The 26,653-nt window shown below is 37.2% G+C and overlaps 6 protein-coding genes across 6 annotated transcripts; 5 read left to right on the forward strand and 1 right to left on the reverse strand.

Annotated features, from left to right (window-relative positions):
* The first annotated feature begins 157 nt into the window (after window positions 1-157).
* On the forward strand, window positions 158-5,751 carry LOC18024295 (mitogen-activated protein kinase-binding protein 1). Its single transcript, XM_024159784.1, has 19 exons — window positions 158-299; window positions 405-623; window positions 824-932; window positions 1,045-1,395; window positions 1,492-1,547; window positions 1,731-1,971; window positions 2,055-2,110; window positions 2,251-2,491; window positions 2,573-2,736; window positions 2,839-2,981; window positions 3,061-3,159; window positions 3,244-3,379; window positions 3,479-3,565; window positions 3,643-3,804; window positions 4,025-4,363; window positions 4,457-4,638; window positions 4,748-4,928; window positions 5,013-5,207; window positions 5,419-5,751. The coding sequence occupies exons 1-19, from the start codon at window positions 255-257 to the stop codon at window positions 5,737-5,739; spliced, it is 3,327 nt and encodes a 1,108-aa protein (XP_024015552.1). The 5' UTR covers window positions 158-254; the 3' UTR covers window positions 5,740-5,751.
* A 6,163-nt stretch (window positions 5,752-11,914) lies between these two features.
* On the forward strand, window positions 11,915-14,262 carry LOC18024296 (UPF0503 protein At3g09070, chloroplastic). The gene has a single exon (XM_006407650.2). It carries the CDS (start codon window positions 12,060-12,062, stop codon window positions 14,061-14,063), a length of 2,004 nt encoding a protein of 667 aa, XP_006407713.1. The 5' UTR covers window positions 11,915-12,059; the 3' UTR covers window positions 14,064-14,262.
* A 230-nt stretch (window positions 14,263-14,492) lies between these two features.
* Window positions 14,493-17,079, forward strand: LOC18024297 (pentatricopeptide repeat-containing protein At3g09060). The gene has a single exon (XM_006407651.2). It carries the CDS (start codon window positions 14,610-14,612, stop codon window positions 16,671-16,673), a length of 2,064 nt encoding a protein of 687 aa, XP_006407714.1. The 5' UTR covers window positions 14,493-14,609; the 3' UTR covers window positions 16,674-17,079.
* Window positions 16,886-18,164, reverse strand: LOC18024298. Its single transcript, XM_006407652.2, has 2 exons — window positions 17,744-18,164; window positions 16,886-17,554 (listed from the first exon to the last, which is right to left on the reverse strand). The coding sequence occupies exons 1-2, from the start codon at window positions 18,089-18,091 to the stop codon at window positions 17,123-17,125; spliced, it is 780 nt and encodes a 259-aa protein (XP_006407715.1). The 5' UTR covers window positions 18,092-18,164; the 3' UTR covers window positions 16,886-17,122.
* A 298-nt stretch (window positions 18,165-18,462) lies between these two features.
* Window positions 18,463-22,465, forward strand: LOC18024299 (pentatricopeptide repeat-containing protein At3g09040, mitochondrial). Its single transcript, XM_006407653.2, has 2 exons — window positions 18,463-18,629; window positions 18,746-22,465. Exon 2 carries the CDS (start codon window positions 18,818-18,820, stop codon window positions 21,887-21,889), a length of 3,072 nt encoding a protein of 1,023 aa, XP_006407716.1. The 5' UTR covers window positions 18,463-18,629; window positions 18,746-18,817; the 3' UTR covers window positions 21,890-22,465.
* A 2,709-nt stretch (window positions 22,466-25,174) lies between these two features.
* LOC18024300 (josephin-like protein) lies at window positions 25,175-25,842 on the forward strand. The gene has a single exon (XM_006407654.2). The coding sequence runs from the start codon at window positions 25,289-25,291 to the stop codon at window positions 25,691-25,693; it is 405 nt and encodes a 134-aa protein (XP_006407717.1). The 5' UTR covers window positions 25,175-25,288; the 3' UTR covers window positions 25,694-25,842.
* Window positions 25,843-26,653: the final 811 nt, after the last annotated feature.

Below are 26,653 nucleotides of genomic sequence, written 5' to 3' on the forward strand. Positions count from 1 at the left end.
TGCGAGAAATCTTTTTAAAATTGAGGAGAGAAACTACAGATTTTAGGTTAAATTAATTTTATAACGGAAGATTTTTTTAAATTGAAAAATCAATCGTGTAGAAAATGTTTCCCTCCTATACAGTAACGACAATCCCCGGAAAATCCCCAAGATCACCATCCCTCTCTCCCCTAGGGTTTTTCGTCGTCCTTCCGATACCAAATTCATCGGAAATTTAGGGCTTTTTTCCTCTTCTTATTGTTCCCCTAATCAGGATGAAGCTGAGCCAGAAATTAAAGAAGACTTGTCCATCAGCTAAGGTACGTCTTATCAATCACTAGCTCACCAAAATATCGAGACAAAATGTATTGAATATTCTAGTTTCCGTAGAAACTTCCTCAAAATGGATTTTTGTTATTCTTCAGCTGATTCTGCAAGAGATCATCGGTTTGACCACAAAGAACGCCAATGGTTTGGCGTCGGTGTCCTGCAGCTCGAGATGTTTTTACTTGGCGGGATGCGTTGTGGTGCTCTATGATGTAGATTCGTGCACTCAATCGCAGCTTGTCGTAGCTCACCGGACGCCTAAGCCTCTGACCTGTGTGGCCGTTTCGCAGAATGGGCGGTTCGTAGCTGCTGGAGAGGTATATATGAATATGATAGTGTTTTCATTTGTTACTTACCTGTGTTGTTGAGATAATTAGATTAAGGGTTCTCAGTCACCAAATCTCTCTGCAGTCTTGAGATTTTAGATAATCAGTTTTAAAGGGAAATGCATTTGATTTAGAATATGATGACTTTCGTATCCTGATTGGTTTCTGGTGTTTGATTTTGATTTTCTCAGTCTCCGAATCTCTCTGCGGTCTTGATATGGGACTGTGAGACATTGGGACTTGTGTCGGAGTTAAAAGGCCACCTTTATGGAGCTCAATGTCTTTCCTTTTCACCAAATGGTTAGTTTTCGTTCTTTTGTTGTTGCTGAAACTGTCCTTAAAGGGTCTTATCCATTTTTTGTTTTTCTTAGTTGAGTAGTTGTATTTTTTATTTTCTTACTTTGGTCTTTAGGGGAATACCTGGTTAGTGTTGGAGGATACATATATCTTTGGGACTGGCGCAGAAGCATCTTACTGGCGAAGGTCAAAGCGAGTTCTGAAATTACGTCTGTGGCATTCTCATCCAATGGAAAATTCATTGTTACTTCCGGAAAAAAGCATTTGAAGTTCTGGACAGTTGGTTCTTTTCAGAGGACACGTTCAAGCAAAGTAGGATCTCTGGCATTTCATGGAAAGCCAACTGATAATTTTCTTCAAAAAGGAAACTCATTTGTATCAGTCATATCAGCCAACACAGTGAACTCCAGTGGAAGTCACGAACGAGCTGAAGAATCTATCTCAATATACGCTCTTACAGATGCAGGTATTCGCTCCACACATTTACGGCTGTGAATATGATTTTTTGAGTACGCATGCAGAATTCTTTTTCACAAATATTAATTTTCTTCCTTTTGCGTAGGGGTTCTGCTTCTCATGAGTTGTGGGATGTCAATCAAGAAATCAGTTGATCTGAAGGTACAGTAGTTTCATTTCTTTTTCCATTGTTAATCCATGACCTTCAGTGGATCACGCTAGCATTGACTGTATTTTTCTTATGAGCAACATGTATGCGTTGATTCTAGGAGTACCGAAAGCAATAGATTTTATATGTTAGCTTGCGGAGAATAATTTCAATGAATGGCTTGTGATGATATGTAGGTTGAAAAATGCTTTGCTCTATCTGCATCTAGTCGATTGATAGCCTGCGCTTGCAGCAAGGGAGCGATCCAACTATTTACTCCTGAAACTTTAGAATATGCTGGCACGATACACTTTTCAGATGCTAGAAAGAGCGACACTGAAAATCATTCTAATTCAACAGAACTAAAAAATATAGAATCTCAGTCTGTTATCTTTCCGGACGCAGTTGCTTGCCAGTTTTCGACCACAGATAAGCTCGGTTAGTGTAGAAGAACCTCATAAGGCAGTATGATGCTTTTACCAATCTTCATTTTGACTAAAGGTGGAATTTTGGCTTCGCAGTTGTCATCTATGGGGATCATAGTCTCTATGTTTGGGATGTGAATGATGTGAACAAGGTAATTCTAAATGTATTTCAGTATTTGCCACAGAGAGTTAGTTGATTTTGAAGTTCTTTTGGAGCCAATGCTACTTCTGAAGTTTCCTGTTGAAGCTTAGAGAATCAACCGCATATGGTGAAAGTTTTTCCTTATTCCAGCCTACTAGGTGCTCTATGATGATATCACATTCCGCCAGCATTTGGGATATAAAAAATCTCTCTTGTGGAAATATGCACAGTCCTACAGCTGCATGTGTAGCTAGAGGATGCTGTGAAGGGGTTTCCTTCACTACTTGTTCTGAAGATGGAACCATACGGTTGTGGGATCTTGCTCTTCAACTGGATCCTTTAGAAGCCAATGCAAGCAGCAATTCGTCAGAATCTGGGACTATGCATTTAGGTAATTATCACATATGATCAAAATTTGAAACATATTCGTTAAGATGGAGTAGTCTTTTAATGTTCTGGATATATAATGCAGCTAGCGCTGGAATATTTGAACGCGATCTCGTTGAGACATCTAGTACCAAATTTGGTTTCCGAGCACTGGCAGTAAGTGAAGATGGAAAGTACTTAGCAGCTGGTGACTGTGGAGGGAACCTTCATATATATGATCTACAAAAATCAGAGTATACATGCTTTACGGTAATCTTACTCAGCGGTGGTCAAATTTTTAATAGGCTTCATTTCCTCAGTAGTTAGTGTCCAGACATCCAATTCTGGTGCCTCTTATTGATAATATTGCAGGATGCTCATGATGCAGAAATTCAGTCACTGAGCTTCAGCTCTCCTGGACTCAAAGATGTTGATTCTGAAAACGCCTCAAGCAGCGATTTCTTGCTAGCTTCTGGTGGAAAGGGCCGAGCGATCCACATTTATGATGTCGAAAGGTGTATACACAACTGCTTTGTTTTGGTCTTTTGGCTTCCCTGGCAATGCCATACGAACTTATATGTTTCTTATTGTCAGGAACTTTGATCCCGTTGGGAGTGTTTGTGGTTCAGCTGCTGTAACTTCTGTTACATTCGCATGTAATGGCCGGAAAATTTTAACGTCGGGTGCAGATAGGTAATGTTCTCTATGCTGCCAGATCGGGAAAGTTTCATATTTATTTTAGAGAACTTTTATACATATTTGTTGATATTTGTGCAGTTTGCAGTTGTTTGACGTTGTCAGAAAAGCAAGTAGCGTGCGTCTTTCACCTTCTCATCCTCAAACTCTATCTCATGGAACCATCTATGATATGGCGGTAGATCCAACATCAGGACTTGTTGTCACAATGGGACAGGTATTGCTACCTTTCGATGTCTGGAGCACATTCAGTCAATTAATCATACACCTTGGATCTGATTAAACAAGCGTCTGATGTCTTATTTTATGATTGCAGGATAAGAAGTTAAACATATTCGACATAGAAAGTGGAAAGCTTGTCAGATCATTCAAGCAAGACAGAGACCATGGAGATCCCATAAAGGTGTATTGAACAGACAATTTGATAAGGTTTCAACATCGTTTGATGTTCTAGTGCTGACAACAAAATCTTATCCACAGGTCATTTTGGACCCAAGCTGCAGCTACTTGGCATGCTCCTACTCTGACAAGACAGTCTGCTTTTTGGACTTTGTCACAGGAGAGTTGGTTGCTCAGGCCACAGGACATGGTGAAGCTGTGAATGGTGTTATTTTCCTACCTGATTGCAAACATATCATTTCAGTAAGTTTCTAAATTGTAGCTTCCGTTATTTACAAATGTAAGAACCTTGCTTGGCATTCTGATGAAGTCAAGATCAGTATCTCATTCCTATGGAATTTGATTCACCGTATGAGAGCTTTCTGTGCTTGAAAGCGTGGATCTATCTTGGTATACCTCTAATGAAAAATGAACAGCAGCGATCAAATTTTGCTACTAAATTTTCTTTGGTGTTTATTGACAGGTTTCAGGTGATGGCTGTATTTTTGTTTGGAAACTGCCTTTGCGAATGGTTACTCGTATGATACGGGCAGTAAATGAAAATGGCAGATTAGCTCCTGTAACTGTGGCTCAACCCGCAACGTTTATGCAAATTGTGGGTTATTTGGATGAAGACAATCCAAATGATGCACCCTATTCTGCAAAATATAAGCTAGTAGAAGAGAACGCAGATCAGATGCAGCAACGCTCTCCATGGACATCTTCATTTAAGTTCAGCGTTTCTCGGCTTCCTAAATGGGCTCAATCTAAAGTGGAAACATATGGCATTGCTACCACTTGTGAGGATTCCATTTCAAACCAGGTATAAACCCAAAAAGTCATCTTTTAGATCCAAAAATTCAGCTAAAGGCTTCCATTCTTCTGATATTGGGTGTCGTGATTGCCTCCACAACAGGAACAGGAACATGAAGATAAAGTTCTAGTGAATGCTGTTGAAAGTCCTGAAGAATGCTCTTCTGTGAATCTTGAATGCCAAACCCCCAAACAAGGTTCAAGAACCGAAAAGTCATGCCATGGAAGCCTGTCCAAAACCTCCAGCGACTCTGGAACTACAAGGCTTCAAGAAGATGCTCCTAGGTAAGAAGATCTAGCTTGTTTCGGGTCGTTACTGCATCATTTTTCTCTCTATCTCTATCCCTGCTCTTAGGAGAACCACATTTTTGTTTTAATTTTATGTTTTCAACAGCCATAGGAAGGAAACGCGCTGGAACACTATCTACAACGTTTGTTTGGATCTTCTAAATTCTCCAAACATCCAAACAACTTTCTTTAAACAGCAGAAACCAGAAAATATCTGCACCAAACGTTCTGCCGAACAGGGCGACATGCTCAAGCTGTTTGATAACAGTTTGTCCATTATAGACGAGGTGAGACCTCTATTCACTATTCCTTCAACATTTATAGTTACCAAGAGAAATCACTATGGTCAATAATGTTTACTTTATCCACAGATGGAGACCGAGAAAACATCGCAGCAAAGAAGATATTCTACCCAATTTGTGCTTAGAAGGGACTACATCGGTGGAGCCAAACAATGTGTACGTACACCCTCCCAGAAATCAGGGTACAATACTTTGAGGCCGATCCAAGAACATTTCCCTCTTGACACGGTGAATGATCCATCTTCCCAAGAACATACTGAACAGGTTTCACCAAGTCATATATTGATATACCTGCACACATATATACATACTTTACACACACGCTATTACATATTTATAGGCTTGAACTCACTCAGAGATGCATAAAAAATTTCCAGCTACGGTTTCAAGTGCCAACGTTATGTTTGTGTATTAAGTAAAAAACTGAACTTGTGATTTTTATGTTTTATGTAACTCTGGTTCTCTTCTGCCACAGGACAAGACCTCTTCAGAAGTATTCCATGATACACTTGCAGACGATTCACTTCAAGAAAGAATAACTTATTGCCGTCAAGCACTGCACGGTTTGAACGCTGCTGCAGCGGTTTTCGTCCAGGCGATGTCGGAATTATCTACAGCTTCTCCCCGAGATCAAATCTCAGGTGAACTCAGAGCCCAGTTGTTCGATGAAGCAGCTTTGATGGTCCCAGAAATGTCTCGGAAAGTTAATGAAGTTGTTGCCAAAATGATGCTTGAGCACAAAAATCGAAAACAAGCGATGGGTATTTTGTCTCCGATTAGTTTAAGTCAGCAGTAGAATTTCAGTATACTTACAAACACTGTAAAGATTTTCCTCTTACAAAATGAATAATAATAGATCGATTTGTTGCATACTTGCACTTCCTATTTTGTTAAACATTGACGGCTTTGCTTTAGAAATGTTTGTTTTTTTTAACATACTTACATAGTACGTTGTATACACCTTTTTCTTTTTAGTCTCATATTTTATTAATTTCTTAATTTTCAAGATCAAAATCGAATTTGTTACTTACAAAAACCGGATCCACCAAAATGATGTTGTGATTTGAACTCTCTTTGTTTTTCAACTTTGCCTTTTCTCTCTCTCTTCGTTTGAGGACTACCACTACTAGCTGCTGATTTTCATGGCAATAGATTAGTAGTCACGTTTTATGATATCCAGTTATATATTCGGTTACTTAACATATATACGTTGATATATTGGATCTAATTAATGCCATCCTTTTGGAAATAATTTCTTCTAGATACATTAATCATAAAACATATTATTGTAATAAGATTTTTTCATACATACGTTGATATATTGAATCATTGTTTGAAGTGTTTTTTTCTTATTAATCAAACACTTAAAATAAATATTCGAGTATTTGAAGAGTTTAGAAGATCCAAACACACTTTTAAATATCTAAATACTTTTGATCAGTACTAATATTTTTTTTTGGTGGACTTGATCAGTACTAATATTGTTCCTATGTAATAACATATATATTTTATTTGTATATAAATATATAGTAAGTTGAATTATAAGGACGAGCTGAATCTAAATTTACATTATAAAGAAGTGTTTTCGTAAGAATTAGCAAATTATCATTTCAGAGCCATACCATTGTCTAACCATCTAAGAAAATATGTTTAGCTCACAAAAATTTTGTAGTAAAGCAAATCCTAGAAATTTGTCCTGTTTTAGATGCTTTTCTTGTCTTGCTTTAGTAACATGCTAAACCAAAAAAAGAGTTCACTCCTTTATTGGGATTCCTCACTCTGATTAAAGAAACAAACAAAACAAACAAATAAATAGAAAAAAAAGACGAAAAACAAAAACACAAGATTTGAAATAGATGTTAAGAAAACAAATACTCCCTCCGTTCCATAATAGATGATGTTTTAGAAATTTCACTCTTATTAAGAAACAATAAATATGTATTACTTTCAGTTATTTTTTTGTCTTTTCACTTTCTAAATTTTTTTTTCACACACTTATTAAATGCAATATAATCATTATGAATGAATTTTAGTTCCATCACTTGATATTATTGGTTTGTTTACATATAAACATTTATTACTTCAAAATAATTAAATAAAATATGCTATTAAATCATTCTTGTAAAATGTAATAGCATTAAATACTTTCAAAACATCATCTATTTTGGAAAAAAAAAATCTTAAAACATCATCTATTCTGAAACAGAGGGAGTATTAAAAAATTATAATGATTCTAATTCTTTTAATTTAACGTGTGAGTCATGTGTTATCACATTTTTTTAATATGACGTCTTAGATAGAACGTACCATACACCATTTTATATAGACGAGTCATTACAAATTACAAAATGCATCGACACTTATTAGTTAGAGTATCTGAGTAGGAAAGAAACTAAAGAGACTTTCAGTCTTTCATAAATGTGAATAGAATGACATACAGAAGCATGTTGGGTCCAAAACAGAGGCTTTTTATGTAAAATAATAAATCTTTTGCGATTTAAAAATAGAAAAAAAAAATTAAGGTGGGTTGTTTTTTCTTCGTGATAAATTGGGAAACCCAAAAAGCCTTTGATTTCTGTGAGTTGTCGAATGTTGTGGGCCAAAAGGTTCATATTTCGATTGTCCTTTTCCAACTCATAATTTCTCTTGTAATGATTACATCTCTCTTTTCTTTTCCTTTAACTTTGATCCAATATTGTGTTCAAAAAAATACACAATACTTATATAAATATAGAGCGAGTCTATAATTATAAAATAAATAACAAATTTTATAAAATAGTTTGGTTTAGTTTAGATTATTAATTAAGTTAAGTAGATTGGTCTGATAAATGAGTTACATCAGTAGAAAAATAGTAAATGGTTATTGTAAATAACGAATTATGCTTCGGAAATTAGTTTCTTCTTTAGTAGAAGCAGTTTTTGAGAGATAAAAGGTTGATCAGGAGAATTTAAGTATACTGTATGTGTATCTCTCAAGTGTTTATTGGGTTTGTTGTCATTTGGGGAAAATAATATGGTTATTCAATTATTTGTAAGCACGAGCTGGTGTGTTCTTTGTTGTTCAGTTACTTAATGTTTGACTTTGAAAAGCGAGAAATGGAGTGAGTGATGGAGAAGAAGAGGCATCACGGTATCTGATCATGTAGTTTTGGTGGTGACTATTACTGTTGATCGACGAATCTTGTAGGGTAAAGTTTTACAAATTAATATAAAAACTAGAGGTTGAAAAAATTCAAATGACAATCACTCTCTAGTCATGGCATTTGGTAGGCAAGATGCAAGTATATAAAGCGTTAAAGAATAAAGACCAATCGCATAAAGAGATATCACCAAGTAAATCAATTATACCGTAATTTTGCTTTAATTGTACCATAATCTCTTATAGACTATAGTATTTAGATTTACACAATTTATAACCGTTTTCAAAACTTTTACCATACTATCATCTTTTATATCACACACCAAACTTTTTTCCCATGGTTTTGATCTTAAAAAAATCTTAATCATGATCTTCAATTCATGATTAAATGACACAGTACAAGATAATCTATAATATAGCGCTGAAATAATTATTACGTTTTATGAATTTTCTTTATTTTTTAAAAACTTCTATACAAAAAAAAAATATATTTTACATGCTATGATCATTTGTATTACAGTATGTAATATTCTTCTTTTATTGTTAGGAAACTAAATATTTTTGACTTTTAATTTCCTCGATTTTTGTAGAAAAATCTTACTAAAATAATTAGGAAGTATATAAAGAAAGTAAAAAAAAAAGAAAAGGAAAAAAAGAAGATGAAGAAGAGATACCGCGTTAAAGTGAAAGGTGAAGTAATAATTTAGGTATCAATAAACACCCACATTAATGCCATTGATTGCGTGAGGTTTAATGGGATACGAGGCAACAGTGAGGGTCAGTACATCACACGCGCACACGTCGCTAAAATAATTACTTGAACCAAAAAAGAAATAATACTACCTCTTACGAGTTAACAAAAGAAATACTTATGTATATACTTACGATTACAAAAGTACATTTTTAATACTAGAAATAGAAAGACATACACACGAAAATACTATAAAGAACGAATGATGATGGATTATATATACACGTGGGAACTAATTGGCAAACTCTTATAAGTCTTTTTTTCTTTCTTTTTCTTAAGTATTTTTTTCTTTCAACCAAAGGGCTATTTTTCGAAGTCTTTACCCACACGCTTGAGAATATATTTATACACAAACACGGTACACATTCTTCTGTACGTAGTTCTATATGTAACTCAATCTGCTCGTCTTTACCAAGTTTATAAGATTACTTTGAAATGAAAATATGAAATTCGTAATCATATTATATTCGTCTATTTATATATACAGTCGACGGTACGCTAAGAACAAACTTATATTCCACAAACGATGGAAAACGACGGCGTTCGGAGGCAGGACAAGATTTGCTTCCCATGCTAGAGACATTCCGAGACCGTACTACCAGGACAAAAATATAGCTCCAAATCATATGAACAATGAACAGTGTAAACAATATAAAATGCATCCACAAACCTCACACAGAATATATATATTTTCAATAAATATTTTTTTTTCCGAAAAAGAACAGATAAGAAAAGAAACAAAAAGAAAAACAAAGACAAATTTGATCAGATAAAGGAGATAAAGTTAAAGTTAATAGAGTGCATCGCAAAAAGCATACAAATAATACAGTCCTTGTCTCTTTGAAAGCAAAAACTTTCAAATATTTGATCTCGTATTTTTCTTGACTCTCAATTCGAATGGGATATACAATTATTTAACCCCATTCAAAAATAAATCTTACTTACCAAATAAAGTACATTTTAATTCTTGAATATTGTACGTAGAATAAAAAAGAAAAATAATTCTATTTTCTTGTAATAGCTAGTAGTATAAAAACCGTATTTCTTCTTCCAAAAACAGTGATTGTGTTCGAATATGATTTATGTAGAAAATGTATAGAGAAAAGATAGAAAAGGAAAAAGGAAGAAGAGAGAAAGCGAAAGGAGAGAGTGTCATAGAGACAAGGAGTGTGATGGCGTGATTTGCTTTTATTGGGCTCGTAAGGTCCGAATCTTTGAAATTCCAAAGTATCCCTTTTATTGTATTTTTTTCATAATAAAATAAATTGTTAAAGTGGTTAAAGTAAATCGGTAATTTTCATAGTCGACGCTGTTGCTATGATTGATGCGATAATTGACATGATTATCATGGTAGAAGTAGAACTGTGGAGAAGCAGCACTGTCAGATATTAAAAAATCAACTAGGGCTGGAACGGAGCCGGATATCTAGATTTTTCAAAGTATCCAGATCCGGCTCCGGATTTGACGGATAATCAATTTTATTATCCGAATCTGGATCCGAAAACTCCGGATATCCGGAGACCGAATATCCGGTTTGAACCGAAGATTTACGGATATCCGACCGGATATCCGGTTTCGTTGATTTAAAAAAAAACTTCAATTTTTAAAATTATAATGAGATAACATATATAATTAAAATGTATCATTATAGCAAAAATTACAAATACCAAAAATTTAAAAGCATTCAAGTAGTATTCAAATAACACAAAGTTTAAAAATTTATATAACAAAAGAGAAAATAGTAATAGAGAAGTTAATTTATTTTCATATCCTTGTGTTATCTATTTTCATGGTCTTCTCTCACAATCTGAAATAGAAAATTATCATGCAATATAATTTCAATCATGTGTAAAAGAGTTAAACCAAAAACAATTTTCAAACATAATTAAAACAAAAAATTAAATGCATATCCAAAGATTTCAAAATTTTCAAAATCTTAATAAACGGATATCCGAGTTTAAAATTTTCTATTATCCGGATCCGTATCCAAAATAACCGAATACTTAATTTCACTATCCGGATCCGAATCCGAACTACACGAATATCCGGTTTTTACGGATCGGATAGGATCGGATACCGGATCGGATAGCGGATACCGGATAATAATTCCAGCCCTAAAATCAACTAAATCGTAAAATATATTTTTATAAACGAATTTTATTAAATATGTTTATACAAACAATGCTCACAAATATACACAACTATTTTGTGGATACATTTCATGTTATAAGAACGCATCAAATACATTTTCTTTGGATTATCGATGACCACATTGAGATCGTCTTCTTTTTTTGTTGAACCTTTTTTTCATTGTTATCGTCTTTAACGATATAGATAAATATTTAGTCGTATGATCCTATGCATTTTATATACAAATTTTGAGAAAGGGTTGCTTTTCATAAATTTCTTCCTTTGTTGAATCACACTAGTTATATCTTATATTTCTAGGAATTTCGAAGCTAGATAACATCGAAGGATGATTTTCCAAGATAAACAAAATTTATTGATTTATTTTTTTGTCGAAATTATTGATTTAATTTAAACTAAAACATGTGTTGCTTTTGAAAATTTGTCAAAAGCAGTGTGAAAATTTTGATTTTTTTCTTCTTTCTTATAAAATCGCTTTTGGCAAAAGCAGGAAAATAATCCACACTGCAACCGACCCAACAAGTAACGGGTTTATATTACACGAGACAAAATCGGAAGACACATAAGGTCAAATTGGACATTTGACATCTATACTAACACTAAACACCGTAATCACTTTAAACTTTTTTGATTATTTTTTTCCTGTAGAATTTCAGTCTGTATAGACATGTTAACAAAGAAAAAAGTAATTAGTAATTGGACAGGGAGAAAAAGCACAATTTTGTAAACGCAAAACCAACTAACAAAATCCATTTTTCATCTTTTCTCTTGATTTAATGTTAAAAATTAGTTTTTAATTGATAACCACACTAAACTAAGCAAAGACTTATTTTCCTCGGAACAATTTTATTTTAGAAAACTATTTTCTTCATAAATAATTTGTTTTGTGTTGTTTCGATTCTCTTCATCTCCTTTCCTTTTCAATTACCGTTGGAACCAGACTAAGTTTCAGAAAGAAGACACATACACACACACTCTCTCTCTCTCTAACCTCGGTGTTGTCTCTCTCTCTCTATAAGCAGAGAGACAGTGATGACAATACTCTGAGCAGAGGAAGGATTAACCACGATTTCCCGTCATGAATCCGGCAAGCGACCCTGTCTCCGCAGCCGCAGCAGCTCTAGCTCCGCCTCCACAACCTCCGCAGCCACACCGTCTCTCGACCTCCTGCGACCGTCACCCGGAGGAGAGATTCACCGGTTTCTGCCCCTCTTGTCTCTGTGAACGCCTCTCAGTCTTAGATCAAAACAACAATGGCGCTGCGTCGTCTTCCTCTTCGTCGCGGAAACCTCCGACCATCTCCGCTGCAGCTCTCAAGGCTCTCTTCAAGCCTTCCGGGAACAACGGAGGCGGCGGAAACGCCAACGGGAACGGCCGGGTTAAACCCGGGTTCTTCCCGGAGCTCCGTCGTACGAAATCGTTCTCGGCGTCGAAGAACAATGAGGGATTCTCCGGCGTGTTTGAGCCACAGCGTAGGTCTTGTGACGTCAGACTTCGAAGCTCTCTGTGGAACTTGTTTAGCCAAGATGAGCAGCGAAACCTTCCCACCACTGTTTCCGGCGGTGAGATTGAGGTCGAGCCTAGGAAATCTAGCGTCAGGGAGCCTGTTTTAGAGGTTAACGACGAAGGAGAAGCTGAAAGTGACGGCGAATTCGAAGAGGACTACGTCGAAGCCGGCGATTTTGAGATTCTTAATGATTCCGGCGAAGTAATTGGGGAAAAAAGCGACGAAATTGTTGAAGAGAGAGAGGAGATTGAGGAAGTTGAAATCCCGGAGAAAGCTATAACCGAAGAGGAATTGAAGCCAATGAAGGATTACATAGATCTCGATTCTCAGACGAAGAAGCCATCGGTGCGAAGGAGTTTCTGGTCGGCGGCGTCTCTTTTCAGCAAGAAGCTTCAAAAATGGAGGCAGAATCAGAAGATGAAGAAGCGGCGGAACGGCGGCGATCATCGGCCGGGATCCGCTAGGTTACCGGTGGAGAAACCGATAGGGAGACAGCTCCGGGATACTCAATCGGAGATCGCTGACTACGGATTCGGCCGGAGATCGTGTGACACCGACCCTCGATTCTCGCTCGACGCCGGGAGATTTTCTCTGGACGCCGGAAGATTCTCCGTAGACATCGGTAGGATCTCGCTTGACGACCCTCGTTACTCGTTCGACGAGCCGAGAGCTTCCTGGGATGGGTCTCTGATCGGAAAAGTAGCGTTTCCTCCCGTTGCGAGACCTCCGCCGCCGCCGTCGATGCTTTCGGTGGTAGAGGATGCGCCGGTGCACCGTCACCTAACCCGATCGGATATGCAGATTCCGGTGGAAGAACCATCACCACCACCACAGATGGTTAATCCAGCCAACAATGTGTCCGACCCGGTTATAATCCCGGGCGGGTCGATCCAAACCCGAGACTACTACACTGATTCGTCGTCAAGGAGGCGGAAGAGTCTCGACCGATCCAGCTCCATAAGGAAAACCGCTGCAGCGGTTGTGGCGGATATTGACGAGCCGAAGCCGCCAGTGTCAGTAGAAACTCACTCAGGATCACTGAGGGATAACAGTTACGTTGTGGAGACGACGGATAATGGGTTTTTCCGGGAACCGGCGATCACCGGCGAGAGGAGAGGGAATGGTAACGATAGCAACAAGAAGTCTAGACGGTGGGGGAAATGGAGCATCTTAGGGCTTATTTACAGGAAGAGTGTTAACAAGTACGAGGAAGAGGAGGAAGAGGAGAGGTATAGGAGATTAAACGGCGGAATGGTGGAGAGATCGTTGTCGGAGTCATGGCCGGAGATGAGGAATGAAGGAGGACCAAAGATGGTCAGAAGTAACAGCAATGTGAGCTGGCGGAGCTCCGGGAGGAAAGTCAACGGATTGGAGAGGATTAAGAGTTCAAGGTATTCGCCTAAGAATGGGGAAAACGGAATGTTGAAATTCTACTTAGCACCGATGAAAGGTAGCCGGAGAATGAGCGTTGGAGCTGGCGGAGGAGGAGGAGGAGCTGGTGGTGGTGGTGGAGGCGGCGGGTGGGCGAATAGTCACGGCCATTCTATAGCGAGGAATGTTATGAGGCTGTATTGATCGAAATCAAAATTGTTAATTGGATGGTTCGGTTAAGAGGTTTAGCTCTCTGAACCGTTTGTTTTTTTTTGTCGTTTTGTTGGTTTGGGTTTAATTTCGGTGCTATTGGTTTACTTTTAAATGTTTAAGGGGAGGGGCATTTTCACAAACGAATGACTTGTTGACGGGGTCAATTTTAACCGGAATAAACCGCCTTTAACCAACCATTTTCTTTTTAATCATAAGTTCAGAACAAAGCAAATCATTGAATACTCGGACATATTTGAAAGATGAAAGATCCATTAATTAATAAAGAGTTTAACATTGATACTTTTTTTTTCACTGCTAATTAAATTCTCAGATCTCTCTCAAAGCACCGGTCTGATAAAAAATAGTCTTCCATAATCTTCCGCATCCTCCATTTCTTACTTCTTCTCAGCTTTGCCGGCGAATTGGCATACTAGTCAGAAGTCCGGTTACTCTGGTTTCGCTGACGAGAGCATCAGCTAGAAACCAAAACATGCCGGAGAAATAAAGTTTTAACGGTCACTCACCGAACACTCTCCCATGGTCGTTTTCCCAAAAACGCTGTCTCCAAAACACCTCCTCAAGCTCTTGAAGTCGGAGAAGAACCCGCGTGAGGCGTTTGCTCTATTCGATTCGGCGACTCGCCATCCAGGTTATGCACATTCCGCCGTCGTCTTCCACCATATCCTCCGACGTCTCGCGGAGGCGCGGATGGTTACCCATGTGGGTCGGGTCGTCGACCTCATTCGGTCACAAGAATGCAAATGCGACGAAGATGTCGCTTTATCGGTTATCAAAATCTACGGGAAGAACTCCATGCCCGATCGAGCTCTTGATGTTTTCCAACGAATGCGAGAGATTTTCGGGTGCGAGCCTGGGATTCGGTCGTATAACTCTCTACTCAGTGCGTTCGTGGAGGCGGAACAATGGGCTAAAGTCGAGTCCTTGTTTGCCTACATTGAAACAGCGGGTTTGGCGCCAAATCTGCAGACGTATAATGTTTTGATTAAGATGCCATGTAAGAAGAAGCAATTCGAGAAAGCAAAAGACCTTCTGGACTGTATGTGGAAAGAGGGCTTGAAGCCGGATGTGTATAGCTACAGCACTGTGATCAATGATCTTGCTAAAGCTGGAAACTTGGGTGATGCATTGAAACTGTTCGATGAAATGTCTGAAAGAGGAGTGGCAGCTGATGTTACCTGTTATAATATCTTAATTGATGCGTTTCTTAAGAAAAGAGATCACAACAAGGCAATGGAACTGTGGGAAAAACTGTTGGAGGACTCGTCTGTTTATCCGAATGTTAAGACTCACAACATCATGATTAGTGGTTTGAGCAAATGCGGAAGAATAGATGATTGCTTGAAGATATGGGACAGAATGAAACAGAATGAGCGAGAAAAAGATTTATTTACATATAGCAGTATGATACATGGGCTGTGTGGGGTTGGGAATGTCGATCAGGCCGAGAATGTGTTTAAAGAGTTGGTCGAGAGTAAGGCTCTAATTGATGTAGTTACATACAATACTATGCTTTATGGGTTTTGCCGTTGTGGGAAAGTTAAGAAGAGTTTGGAGTTATGGAGAATCATGGAGAAGAGGAATTCAGTTAACGTAGGGAGTTATAACATTTTGATAAAAGGGTTGTTGGAGTATGGGAAGATTGATGAAGCAACGATGATTTGGAAGCTTATGCCTGCGAAAGGCTACGCAGCTGACAACAGAACTTACGGTGTTTTTATTCATGGGTTATGCGTGAATGGTTACGTAAATAAAGCCTTGGGGGTGATGAAAGAGGTCGTGAGCAAAGGAGGGCATCTGGATGTATATACATATTCGTCAATTATACACTGTTTGTGCAAAGAGAGAAGACTAGAAGAAGCATCAAATTTGGTAAAAGAGATTAGTAAGCAAGGCGTGGAGCTGAATTCTCATGTCTGCAATGCATTAATGGGTGGTTTAATCCGAGACTCGAGAATTGGTGATGCCTCGTTTCTCCTGAGAGAGATGGGGAAGAATGGTTGTTGGCCGACTATTGTTTCTTACAACATTCTAATTGACGGTTTTTGTAAATCAGGAAAGTTTGGGGAAGCATCAGCAGTTGTGAAAGAAATGCTTGAAAATGGGAGGAAACCAGATCTGAGAACTTATAGTTCACTTTTAAACGGTCTTTGTAGAGACGGGAAGATCGAATTGGCCCTTGCATTGTGGCACCAATCTCTTCAATCAGGTCTAGAGCCCGATGTGAGGATACATAACATTCTAATTCATGGCCTGTGTTCAGCTGGTAAACTCGATGATGCAATGAATGTAGTGGCGAATATGGAGCATCGGAATTGCGTTGCAAATCTCGTGACCTACAACACCTTGATGGAAGGATTCTTCAAAGTTGGAGACATCAACAGAGCGACAGTGGTTTTGGGTTACATGTACAAGATGGGGTTGCAGCCTGATATAATATCTTACAATATCATACTGAAAGGGTTGTGTATGTGCCGTAGAGTGTCGGATGCTATCGAATTCTTTGATGATGCTCGAAACCATGGCATTTTCCCAACTGTTGTCACCTGGAACATACTTGTTTCAGCTGTCGTGAATCCCTGACGTGATGAATATGAAAGGAAAGCTTAATCCGTTGCAATTTGCTGGATTTGATCTCTGGGCTATCTCAGCTAGCTTTCTGTGATAAGTGTATAATGCTCTTCCATTTTTCTTTGCCGTGGAACGCTTTCGGTTTTGGAAGTTGAATTATGATGTATCGGAGCTTGGAAGTAACAGGAGGTAAATCGTAGTATGTCGACAAGAATCCAGTTAGCTACAACCTGATGAAACTAGCATTATATAGTGAATCATACATACATCACAAGCATATGAGTGACACAGTGGTTGAATGATTCGAGTAAACATCATCGAGATCCAATTTGTACGATGATGCAAAAGAAAAACTGTAGCTTGATGTATCAAAAGTGACGAGTTTCCCACTTGGTTCTATGTCATCAAGTCATATTTATCTCTTTCGATTGATACAGAGCCAAATTATCTTTGTCTCTCATTCATTCCTTCTTGTTTCCCTTTTCCTCATCTGCATCTTCTGATAACAATGTCTGCTCATAGACGAACTGAGTGAGCAACGGGATAAGAATCGCTCCAAGAATCGCGACTTTTCTCCAATCCGGTGAAGAAATGAAGGATTCAGCAATTGCGAGAACCACGATCCCAATTAACCCGAGGTAAACATTCCTTCTTGCCTTTGATCCTGCACTTTCTTTGGTAACCTCTTGTATCTTCTCAGTTTCCTCTTTGGCTTTCTCTGCATCGACCGGCTTTTTATCACGTAAGCTCTTGAAGAACAATCCTTCATTCCTGTCTATCACGATCTTCTCCTCAAACTCAGCTAACTTATTATCATTCTCCTCTATCTCCAATCTGTTCAATCCTGCAGATTCCTCAAAAGCTTGCATCTTGCTCTCGATATTCTCCAGTATCTGCTCAATCACCCGAAGTAGAAAAACACAAATATCATCAACTTATCTATCTATCTGCAAGCTTATGACTTCACTTGATCTATAAAGAAAAGACAATTCTTATGGATGGAGCTGAGAATCAAGTTAAGCCATGGAAACAAGACGAAGAAAAAAAGTTAAAAAAATTCAATCTTGAGAAGTAATACAAACCCTTGAGCTAGCTTCGTCAAGGTCTTTCATGGCGTCTTCTCCAACCTTGTCAAACTCCGCATTGGCTTCTTCAGCAAACTTGGTGAGGTAATCTGATCGTTCGTCCAAGAAATCCGTTAAACGGACCTTAGATGTCTGAAGCATGGCGATCCTGGCTAAGAGTTCTTGTCTCCGAGTATCGCCTTCGGGTTTTGGAGCGTCGGGATCAGAATCTGAATCCGAAGTTCCATCTCCGGATTTCGAGAGGCAGAGAAATTGGGGTCTGGAAATGGAATATCTTGATGCATTGAAACGAATATGGAAGTTTGGTGTTAAAGTTGTATGAAATGCATGAAGTGTATTCATCATCTTCTTTGTTCCTGAAGAAGAAGAAGACGAAGAAGAAGAGGTTCCTCCTTCCAGAGCAACCTCTTATTCCTTTAATTTTAGTTTACGCATTATCCAAAACCAGTTTTGAGTTTTAGATTATTTGCAGAAAAGACCCTAGTTTCGAGGATTATTATAGATAGAGCTTTTTATTTTGATTCATGTGCTTTTAGTATCACGCATTTAAGAATTACAAAATGTGATGAATATCTCTAAACTCCAAAAAAAGTAGAAATTTGTTATTGTAAATTGTCCCACATCGACAAAAGTGTGAAAAAAAAAATCTGAGATCATTATAAATAAGGTATCGCGAACGGGTCTCCGTAAGGAGCCCAATCTGTATCTGTCAACTTTATTTGACGGAAAACACGAAAAGATAATACAGTAACATGGATTAAGTCACGCGCCAAGTTTCTTAATTGAATCTCAAATTATTTGTTATATGAAAGTTTAACCGAAGAGAATAATCATATAAACCAGAATTGAACAACCGCCGGTTTTCCGGGTCAACCCGACAAAGGTGGATTTTTTTTTTTTAACCGCTAAAAAGTTTGATTCTTTTAAACAGTTGTTCGATTTTGTTTACTCACGACGACTCTTTTCCATTGGATGCTTCATTTGTTTTATATACTTAAGAGGAGTCGAGACATCGGTTCAAGCTCCGGTTCAAGCTCCGGCGAGGTTCGTTTTCCGTCGGAAATCAGAATCATGTATTTTCGATTTCTCTTGATGCCGTCTTCGCCCATGTTCGATTCTTTCTCCTTGGTACGTCGTCTGAGGTTTTCCACTTTTGACGGACTTGTTTCGCCAAGCCATGATCAGATATATGACACACTCCTAGAAACTTGTTTGGAGCAATGCAAACTAATCAAGAGCCGCAAGGTGTTCGACGGAATGCCTCAGAGACTGGTACATGCTTTGAGAACCGGAAAAGCTGTCCATTCCCAGAGTTTGGTACTTGGAATCGATTTAAAAGGCAGGCTAGGAAATGCCATTGTGGATTTGTACGCCAAGTGTGCACAAGTGTCTTATGCCGAGAAAGTCTTCAATTCACTTGAAAAAGATGTAATGACGTGGAACTCGATGTTATCCATGTATTCCAGCATTGGGCTACCAGGGAAGGTCTTCAAGAGTTTTGTGTCATTGTTTGAGAATCTGATCTCTCCAAATAAATTCACTTTTTCGATTATTTTATCAACCTGTGCAAGGGAGACCAATATAGAGTTTGGCAGACAGATTCATTGCAGTATGATAAAGACGGGACTTGAACGCAACTCATATTGTGGAGGGGCTTTAGTTGATATGTATGCCAAGTGTGACCGTGTGGGTGATGCTCGACGTGTTTTCGATGGGATGGTGGATCGTAATACAGTTTGCTGGACATGTTTGTTATCTGGCTATGTCAAGGCAGGTTTGCCAGAGGAAGCCGTCATCGTTTTTGAAAAGATGCGGGATCAAGGCCATCGGCTTGACCATTTGGCTTTTGTGACTGTCATAAATACGTACATCAGTTTAGGGAAGCTCAAGGATGCACGTTTATTGTTTGGGGAGATGCCAAGCCCAGATGTGGTAGCGTGGAATGTAATGATATCAGGGCATGGGAAACGAGGATGTGAGACAGTGGCTATTGACTACTTTCTCAATATGCGGAAATCTAGCGTTAAATCAACTCGTTCGACACTAGGGAGCGTTTTAAGTGCCATTGGACTTGTAGCAAATCTTGATTTAGGTTTGGTAGTTCACGCAGAGGCTATTAAACAAGGCCTTGACTCCAATATCTATGTTGGGAGTTCTTTGGTCAGCATGTATTCGAAGTGTGAGAAAATGGAGGCTGCTGCAAAAGTATTTGAGGAGTTGGAGGAGAAAAATGACGTCTTGTGGAACTCGATGATAAGGGGTTATGCACATAACGGCGACGCCCACAAGGTTATGGAACTGTTTATGGATATGAAATCTGCTGGTTACAACATTGACGATTTTACCTTTACAAGCCTTTTGAGCACTTGTGCTGCATCCCATGATCTAGAAACAGGAAGCCAGTTTCACTCCATTATCATCAAAAAGAAGTTAACAAGAAACTTATTTGTGGGAAATGCATTAATAGATATGTATGCAAAATGCGGAGCTCTTGAAGATGCAAGGCAAATTTTTGAGCATATATGTGATCGTGATTATGTTTCCTGGAACACAATAATTGGGGCTTACGTCCAAGATGAGAATGAGAGTGAGGCTTTTGAGTTGTTCAAGAGGATGAATTCGTGCGATATGGTATCTGATGGAGCATGTTTGGCTAGCACACTTAAAGCATGTGCAAACGTTCATGGTCTTTATCAAGGAAAACAAGCTCACTGCCTCTCTGTCAAATGTGGCTTAGACACAGATCTTCATACTGGTAGCTCGCTCATTGACATGTATTCCAAGTGTGGGATCATTGAAGATTCACGTAAAATTTTCTCTTCTATGCCTGAGTGGAGCGTTGTGTCAATAAATGCTTTAATTGCAGGTTATTCTCAGAATAACTTGGAAGAAGCTGTAGTTCTCTTTCAAGAAATGCTGACCAGAGGTGTTAACCCATCTGAAATCACTTTTGCTACCATTGTTGAAGCTTGTGATAAACCAGAAAGTTTGGCCCTAGGCACACAATTCCATGGTCAAATAATAAAGAGAGGGACCTCATATGAAGGTGAATATCTAGGGATTTCCCTTTTGGGCTTGTACATGAATTCAAGTAGAATGGAGGAGGCGTGTGCTCTTTTCTCAGAGTTATCAAACCCCAAGAGTATCGTTCTTTGGACGGGGATGATGTCAGGGCATAGTCAGAATGGTTTCTATGAGGAGGCTTTGAAGTTCTACAAAGAGATGCGTCATGATGGTGCTCTACCTGACCAGGCAACATTTGTCACTGTTCTTCGTGTGTGTTCAGTCCTTTCCTCTTTAAGAGAAGGTAGGGCAATCCATTCTCTTGCTTTCCAATTGGCTCATGACTTGGACGAGTTAACCTCTAACACCCTAATAGACATGTATGCTAAATGTGGGGACATGAAAAGTTCATCACAAGTTTTCGATGAAATGAGGCATAGAAGCAATGTTGTCTCATGGAACTCCATGATCAATGGATATGCGAAAAATGGTTACGCTGAAGACGCCCTTAATATCTTTAACTCCATGCGACAAGCCCATATCATGCCAGATGAAGTCACATTCCTAGGTGTTCTTACAGCTTGTAGCCATTCAGGGAAAGTGTCAGACGGACGAAAGATTTATGAGATGATGATAAGTCAATATGGTATTGAAGCGCGTGTAGATCATGTGGCTTGTATGGTTGATCTTCTTGGGAGGTGGGGATATCTTCAAGAAGCCGTTGACTTCATAGAAGCACAAACCCTGAGACCAGATGCAAGACTATGGTCATCTCTTCTTGGTGCATGTAGAATCCATGGAGATGACATTAGAGGAGAATTTGCTGCTGAGAAGCTCATAGAATTAGAACCACAAAATTCGTCAGCTTATGTTCTTCTTTCGAACATATATGCTTCGCAGGAACGTTGGGAAGAGGCCAATGCTTTAAGGAAATACATGAGAGATAGAGGAGTCAAAAAGCTACCTGGACGTAGCTCGATTGAAATGGGACAGATAAGACACAATTTTGTTGCTGGAGACAAATCTCATTCTGATATAGGGAAAATCGAGATGTTCCTTGAAGATATATATGAATTGATGAAAGATGATACTATCGTCAATATTGGTATCTTGGAACATGCTTCTCTAGATTGTGTGTAATAACAGGGAAACACTAACGGTGGACAGCTTCTCGACCTTGTTTGATTTTGTGATGAAGTTAATAACTCACCTGACAAAGTGAGGAGTCACCTTGAAAACATTGCGACAGTGCTAGCGAATTCACTGATGATGCTCGAAACCATGGCATTTTTTTCCAACTGTTCTCACTTGGAACATAGTTGTTTTAGCTGTGGGAAATAGGTTACGCTCTGTCGGAAATGTGAACGGAATCTCAGTCGTGCGGTGGAAGAACAAGAAGAAACAATTGCGATTTTCAAGGATTGATTCAATCAAATTGCCTTTCGGATTTTCAGCTCAGAATCGTTGATTCTCCTAGTTCCAGGATCAGATGAGCGCACCAAGTGTATCTTGTGAATTTGAGTTTGGTTCTTCTCTTTCCACCGTTTTCAAATTTGAGACTAAAATTTTTGTAGCACGCTAATGTGATAAGGAGGATCAATTAAAAACGTTTAAGAACCCTTGTATGGATGTTTAGTGTATTCTTTCTTCCTCGATCCCTCGTGTTTGTGTCCTATGTTGAGTTTAAATTCAGATTACATCAGTCTCTTTCTTAGTTTTTCTTATTTATTTCGACATGTAAGCGACATTGAAGTAAGTGGCAAGTGATGACACATGTGAATGCTTGTGTTGTTTGTAAACATTTGATATGTGTTCACGAGATGACTGAACAAGGATTTTTTTTACTTAGTTCACATTCCTATGTTGCAACAAACATCAAAGTGAGAAGAAGACAAAGTTGGTTATAATTCTTGTACTAGGAGAAGAACATGTTTGATTCTGAACCAGAAATAGAAAAGATGTTACATTGGTGAGCCTGTGAAAGTGTAAATGCAGAACCCAAACGGATATAGAACAACATCAAGAACTAGTTAATTTCACAAGATCAATAAGCGTACATCTTTTTTTTCATAGTGATTTTACATGTGAAAGCCCACTAGAATTACTAGTGATATTACTAGTATTACTACATTAGTATTAATAGTAGTATTACTACATTAATATTACTAGTAGTATTACTAGTAGTATTACTACATTAATATTACTAGTATTACTACATTAGTATTACTAGTGGTATTGCTAGTATTACTACATTAGTATTACTAGTATTACTAGTATTACTACATTATTATTATTAGTATTACTACATTAGTATTACTAGTATTATTACATTAGTATTACTAATATTACTAGTGGTATTACTAGTTTTACTAGTATTACCACATTAGTATTACTAGTGGTATCACTAGTATTACTATATTAGTATTACTAGTATTACTACATTAGTATTACTAGTATTACTAGTGGTATTACTAGTATTACTAGTGGTATTACTAGTATTACTATTACTAGTATTACTACATTAGTAGTACTAGTATTACTAGTGGCATTACTATTATTACTAAATTAGTATTACTAGTATTACTAGTATTACTATTGGTATTATTAGTATTACTACATTAGTATTACAAATATTACTAGTGGTATTACTAGTATTATTACATTAATATTACTAGTATTACTAGTATTACTACATTTTATTACTAGTATTACTACATTGGTAGTACCAGTATTACTAGTGATATTACTAATATTTCTACATTAGTATTACTAATATTAATAGTATTAGTATTATTAGTGGTATTACTAGTATTACTACATTAGTATTACTAGTATTACTACATTAGTATTACTAGTATTACTACATTAGTATTACTAGTATTACTACATTAGTATTACTAGTATTACTACAATTAGTATTATTAGTATTACTAGTGGTATTACTATTATTACTACATTAGTATTACTATTATTACTACATTAGTATTATTAGTATTACTAGTGGTAGTACTAGTATTACTACATTAATATTAATAATATTATTAGTGGTATTACTAGTATTACTAGTGGTATTGCTAGTATTACTACATTAGTATTACTAATAGTATTACTAGTATTATTACATTAGTATTACTAGTATTACTAGTGGTATAACTAGTATTACTACATTAGTATTAGTAGTGGTATTACTAGTATTACTACATTAGTATTATTAGTATTACTAGTGGTATTACTAGTGGTATTACTACTATTACTACATTAGTATTACTAGTGGTATTACTAGTATTACTACATTAGTATTACTAGTGGTATTACTAGTATTACTACATTAGTATTACTAGTATTACTACATTAGTATTACTAGTATTACTACATTAGTATTACTACATTAGTATTACTACATTAGTATTACTAATGGTATTACTAATATTATTACATTAGTATTAGTATTATTACTACATTAGTATTACTAGTGGTATTACTAGTATTACTATATTAGTATTACTAGTATTACTAGTATTACTATATTAGTATTACTAATATTACTAGTGGTAGTACTAGTATTACTAGTTGTATTACTAGTATTACTACAGTATTACTAGTGGTATTACTAGTATTACTACATTAGTATTACTAGTATTACTAGTAGTATTACTAGTATTACTACATTAGTATTACTAGTATTAGTATTACTAATGTTAGTATTACTAATACTACTAATATTACTAGTATTATTATTACTAATATTAGTACTAGTACTAGTATTATTAGTATTATTAGTAGTAGTATTACTAGTATTATTATTAGTAGTATTACTAGTATTACTAGTATTATTACAAACTAATGTGATTCTCAAGCAAAACTATTTATCAATTCAAGATTTAAGCGATACTAAATTATTTTTGCATCGCTGCGGACAAAATAAAAACCACGTCTATGAAACTATCAAAAAGTCAATAGCTGAATTGTATAACTCCACTAAGCTTCGATTCACTCCATGAAACTACTACTTCGAAATCCACCAATTAAAGATGACAAAATACTTCACTTTTCGAGTTTTACAAAAAAAAAATATCAAATTCAGCGGATTAGACCGCAAACCCGTGGATTCGTTCTGACCTGATCCGTAAAATCATAGTTCCACGCGGATTTGGACCGCGAAACCTGCATTTTATTTGAACAAATTTTATGTAACCCAAATCCGCACCACTACGGTTCTACTTGGGCCGAACCCGCGGATCAGAGTTCAATTTAACACCTCTAACTTCAATATTGAAAAATCAATATAAACTTACAAGTTTATTTATCAAAAAAAAAAAACTTTCAAGGTTCAATTTTTTAGTGTGGTTGTTAAACTGAATCCTTTATTTTTTTCTCTTTATAATTTCGCCCCCGAGTACATAACACACCTCCCTAGTCCCCGTAGATGGTCGCTGTCTTCAAAATCTACCATTTGCTTCTCTCTCTCTCACATTTGCTTCTCTCTCACACATTTGCCTCTCTCTCTCTCTCTCATCAACATAATTTCAGAAAATAAATATGTCACAAAGAGCATGCAAAAGAGTACGATTTAGTCCGAACCAATTAGCCACAGACGAACCAAGATTCCCAAAACATCACGACCGGAGAAAGGTGGCCCTCATAGGAATTCTCAGTTTCGGTCTAAGGAGCTCGCCGGCCGCGAGGAAGTTGATCCGGCGTATCGGGGCTAGAGTCGCCAAAACACTGCGTTTTATGTCCTTGGGGAGGAATACTACCGACAAAACGTCATCGTTCTTGTTGTCTCCGTCGCCCTCTTCTTCATCGTCTATTTATATGAAAAGGTCAAAGTCTCTAGCTGAGGCAGAGTCTCACCGAGCAGAAGCTATTGAAGACTGCATTGAGTTCTTGAACTCTTCTTTTTCTCTGTCCAGATCAAACTCCGTCTCCACGTGGTCTTCTTGATTTGACCTGGTTCTTCCAGTCGGGTCAAAATATAGCTCCAAGTAATCTCTTTTTCGTTGTTGTTGATGTAATGTTATAGAAGAAATGAGAAATGAGCATTGTATAGAATAGGGCTGTTTTATATTTCTTCTATTCGATTCACAACAAAGTTCTTGGTTATTGACTAGAACAAAAAAACCGAACAATCATTTTCAACATTCATTAAAAACCACAGATCAAGGTTAATGAGGGCAATGAATAGATGATTAACTAGATATTATGCGTATTTTGGTGTAAACAATGGAAGTTATTTAATATTAGAACTTCCATTGTGTTAAAACATTTATATAGTTTAGTTTCATGAACCGGAAATATAATATAATTCCTTAATCTGTAACGACCAAAAGAGAGAAGCCAGGGTTTAAAATTCGAAAAGAGGGGGTCGACATCAAAGATTCAAAGAACCGAAGACAAAGCTCATGGGAAATCCCCATTTGGCTTTTTCTTCTTTTTTGACCCTATTAGTTATAATTCTTGTTTAAAAAAAAAACAAGAGGAAGATTCCAATACATTTCTTAAAAAAAGGATGATTCAACCAAAAAAAAAAAAAACACACACACACACAATTTCATCATAACAAACTTTAAGCGTTTCGGAAACTGTAGGTCCAAAAACCTGACCTAACAAGAACAAAACGCATCAATGGTATCTAAAGAATCCAAGGACAAAACTTACTTTTAAAATATGTGTTCCTCTCCTCTCAAGAAAAGACATTGTGTGAGATTGGACTGCACTACCAGAAGTTGCAACAAAAGGCTTATTACATTGGCAAGAACTCAAAGCATAAAGAAAAGATTCCTTGTCTTGTTAAAAAAAGGTAAACATTTCATTAGAAATGAGAGTATTAGGTTAAGTAGGTTGAGAAAGACAAAAGAGTAGGTGGATTTTATCTTACAATGGAAACTTGCTTGGAAGACTAAA

Source organism: Eutrema salsugineum, unplaced genomic scaffold (assembly GCF_000478725.1).
Source record: "Eutrema salsugineum unplaced genomic scaffold, Eutsalg1_0 scaffold_13, whole genome shotgun sequence".
NCBI classification, from domain to species: domain Eukaryota; kingdom Viridiplantae; phylum Streptophyta; class Magnoliopsida; order Brassicales; family Brassicaceae; genus Eutrema; species Eutrema salsugineum.

Coding starts and splice junctions, on each gene's coding strand:
- LOC18024298 (XM_006407652.2), bottom strand. CDS start 18,091: ATGATGAATACACTTCATGCATTTCATACAACTTTAACACCAAACTTC. Junction 17,555..17,743: donor TTGACGAAGCTAGCTCAAGG/GTTTGTATTACT, acceptor GTGATTGAGCAG/ATACTGGAGAATATCGAGAG.
- LOC18024300 (XM_006407654.2), top strand. CDS start 25,289: ATGTCACAAAGAGCATGCAAAAGAGTACGATTTAGTCCGAACCAATTA.
- LOC18024297 (XM_006407651.2), top strand. CDS start 14,610: ATGGTCGTTTTCCCAAAAACGCTGTCTCCAAAACACCTCCTCAAGCTC.
- LOC18024296 (XM_006407650.2), top strand. CDS start 12,060: ATGAATCCGGCAAGCGACCCTGTCTCCGCAGCCGCAGCAGCTCTAGCT.
- LOC18024295 (XM_024159784.1), top strand. CDS start 255: ATGAAGCTGAGCCAGAAATTAAAGAAGACTTGTCCATCAGCTAAG. Junction 1,548..1,730: donor AGAAATCAGTTGATCTGAAG/GTACAGTAGTTT, acceptor GATGATATGTAG/GTTGAAAAATGCTTTGCTCT. Junction 3,160..3,243: donor TTAACGTCGGGTGCAGATAG/GTAATGTTCTCT, acceptor ATATTTGTGCAG/TTTGCAGTTGTTTGACGTTG.
- LOC18024299 (XM_006407653.2), top strand. CDS start 18,818: ATGTATTTTCGATTTCTCTTGATGCCGTCTTCGCCCATGTTCGATTCT.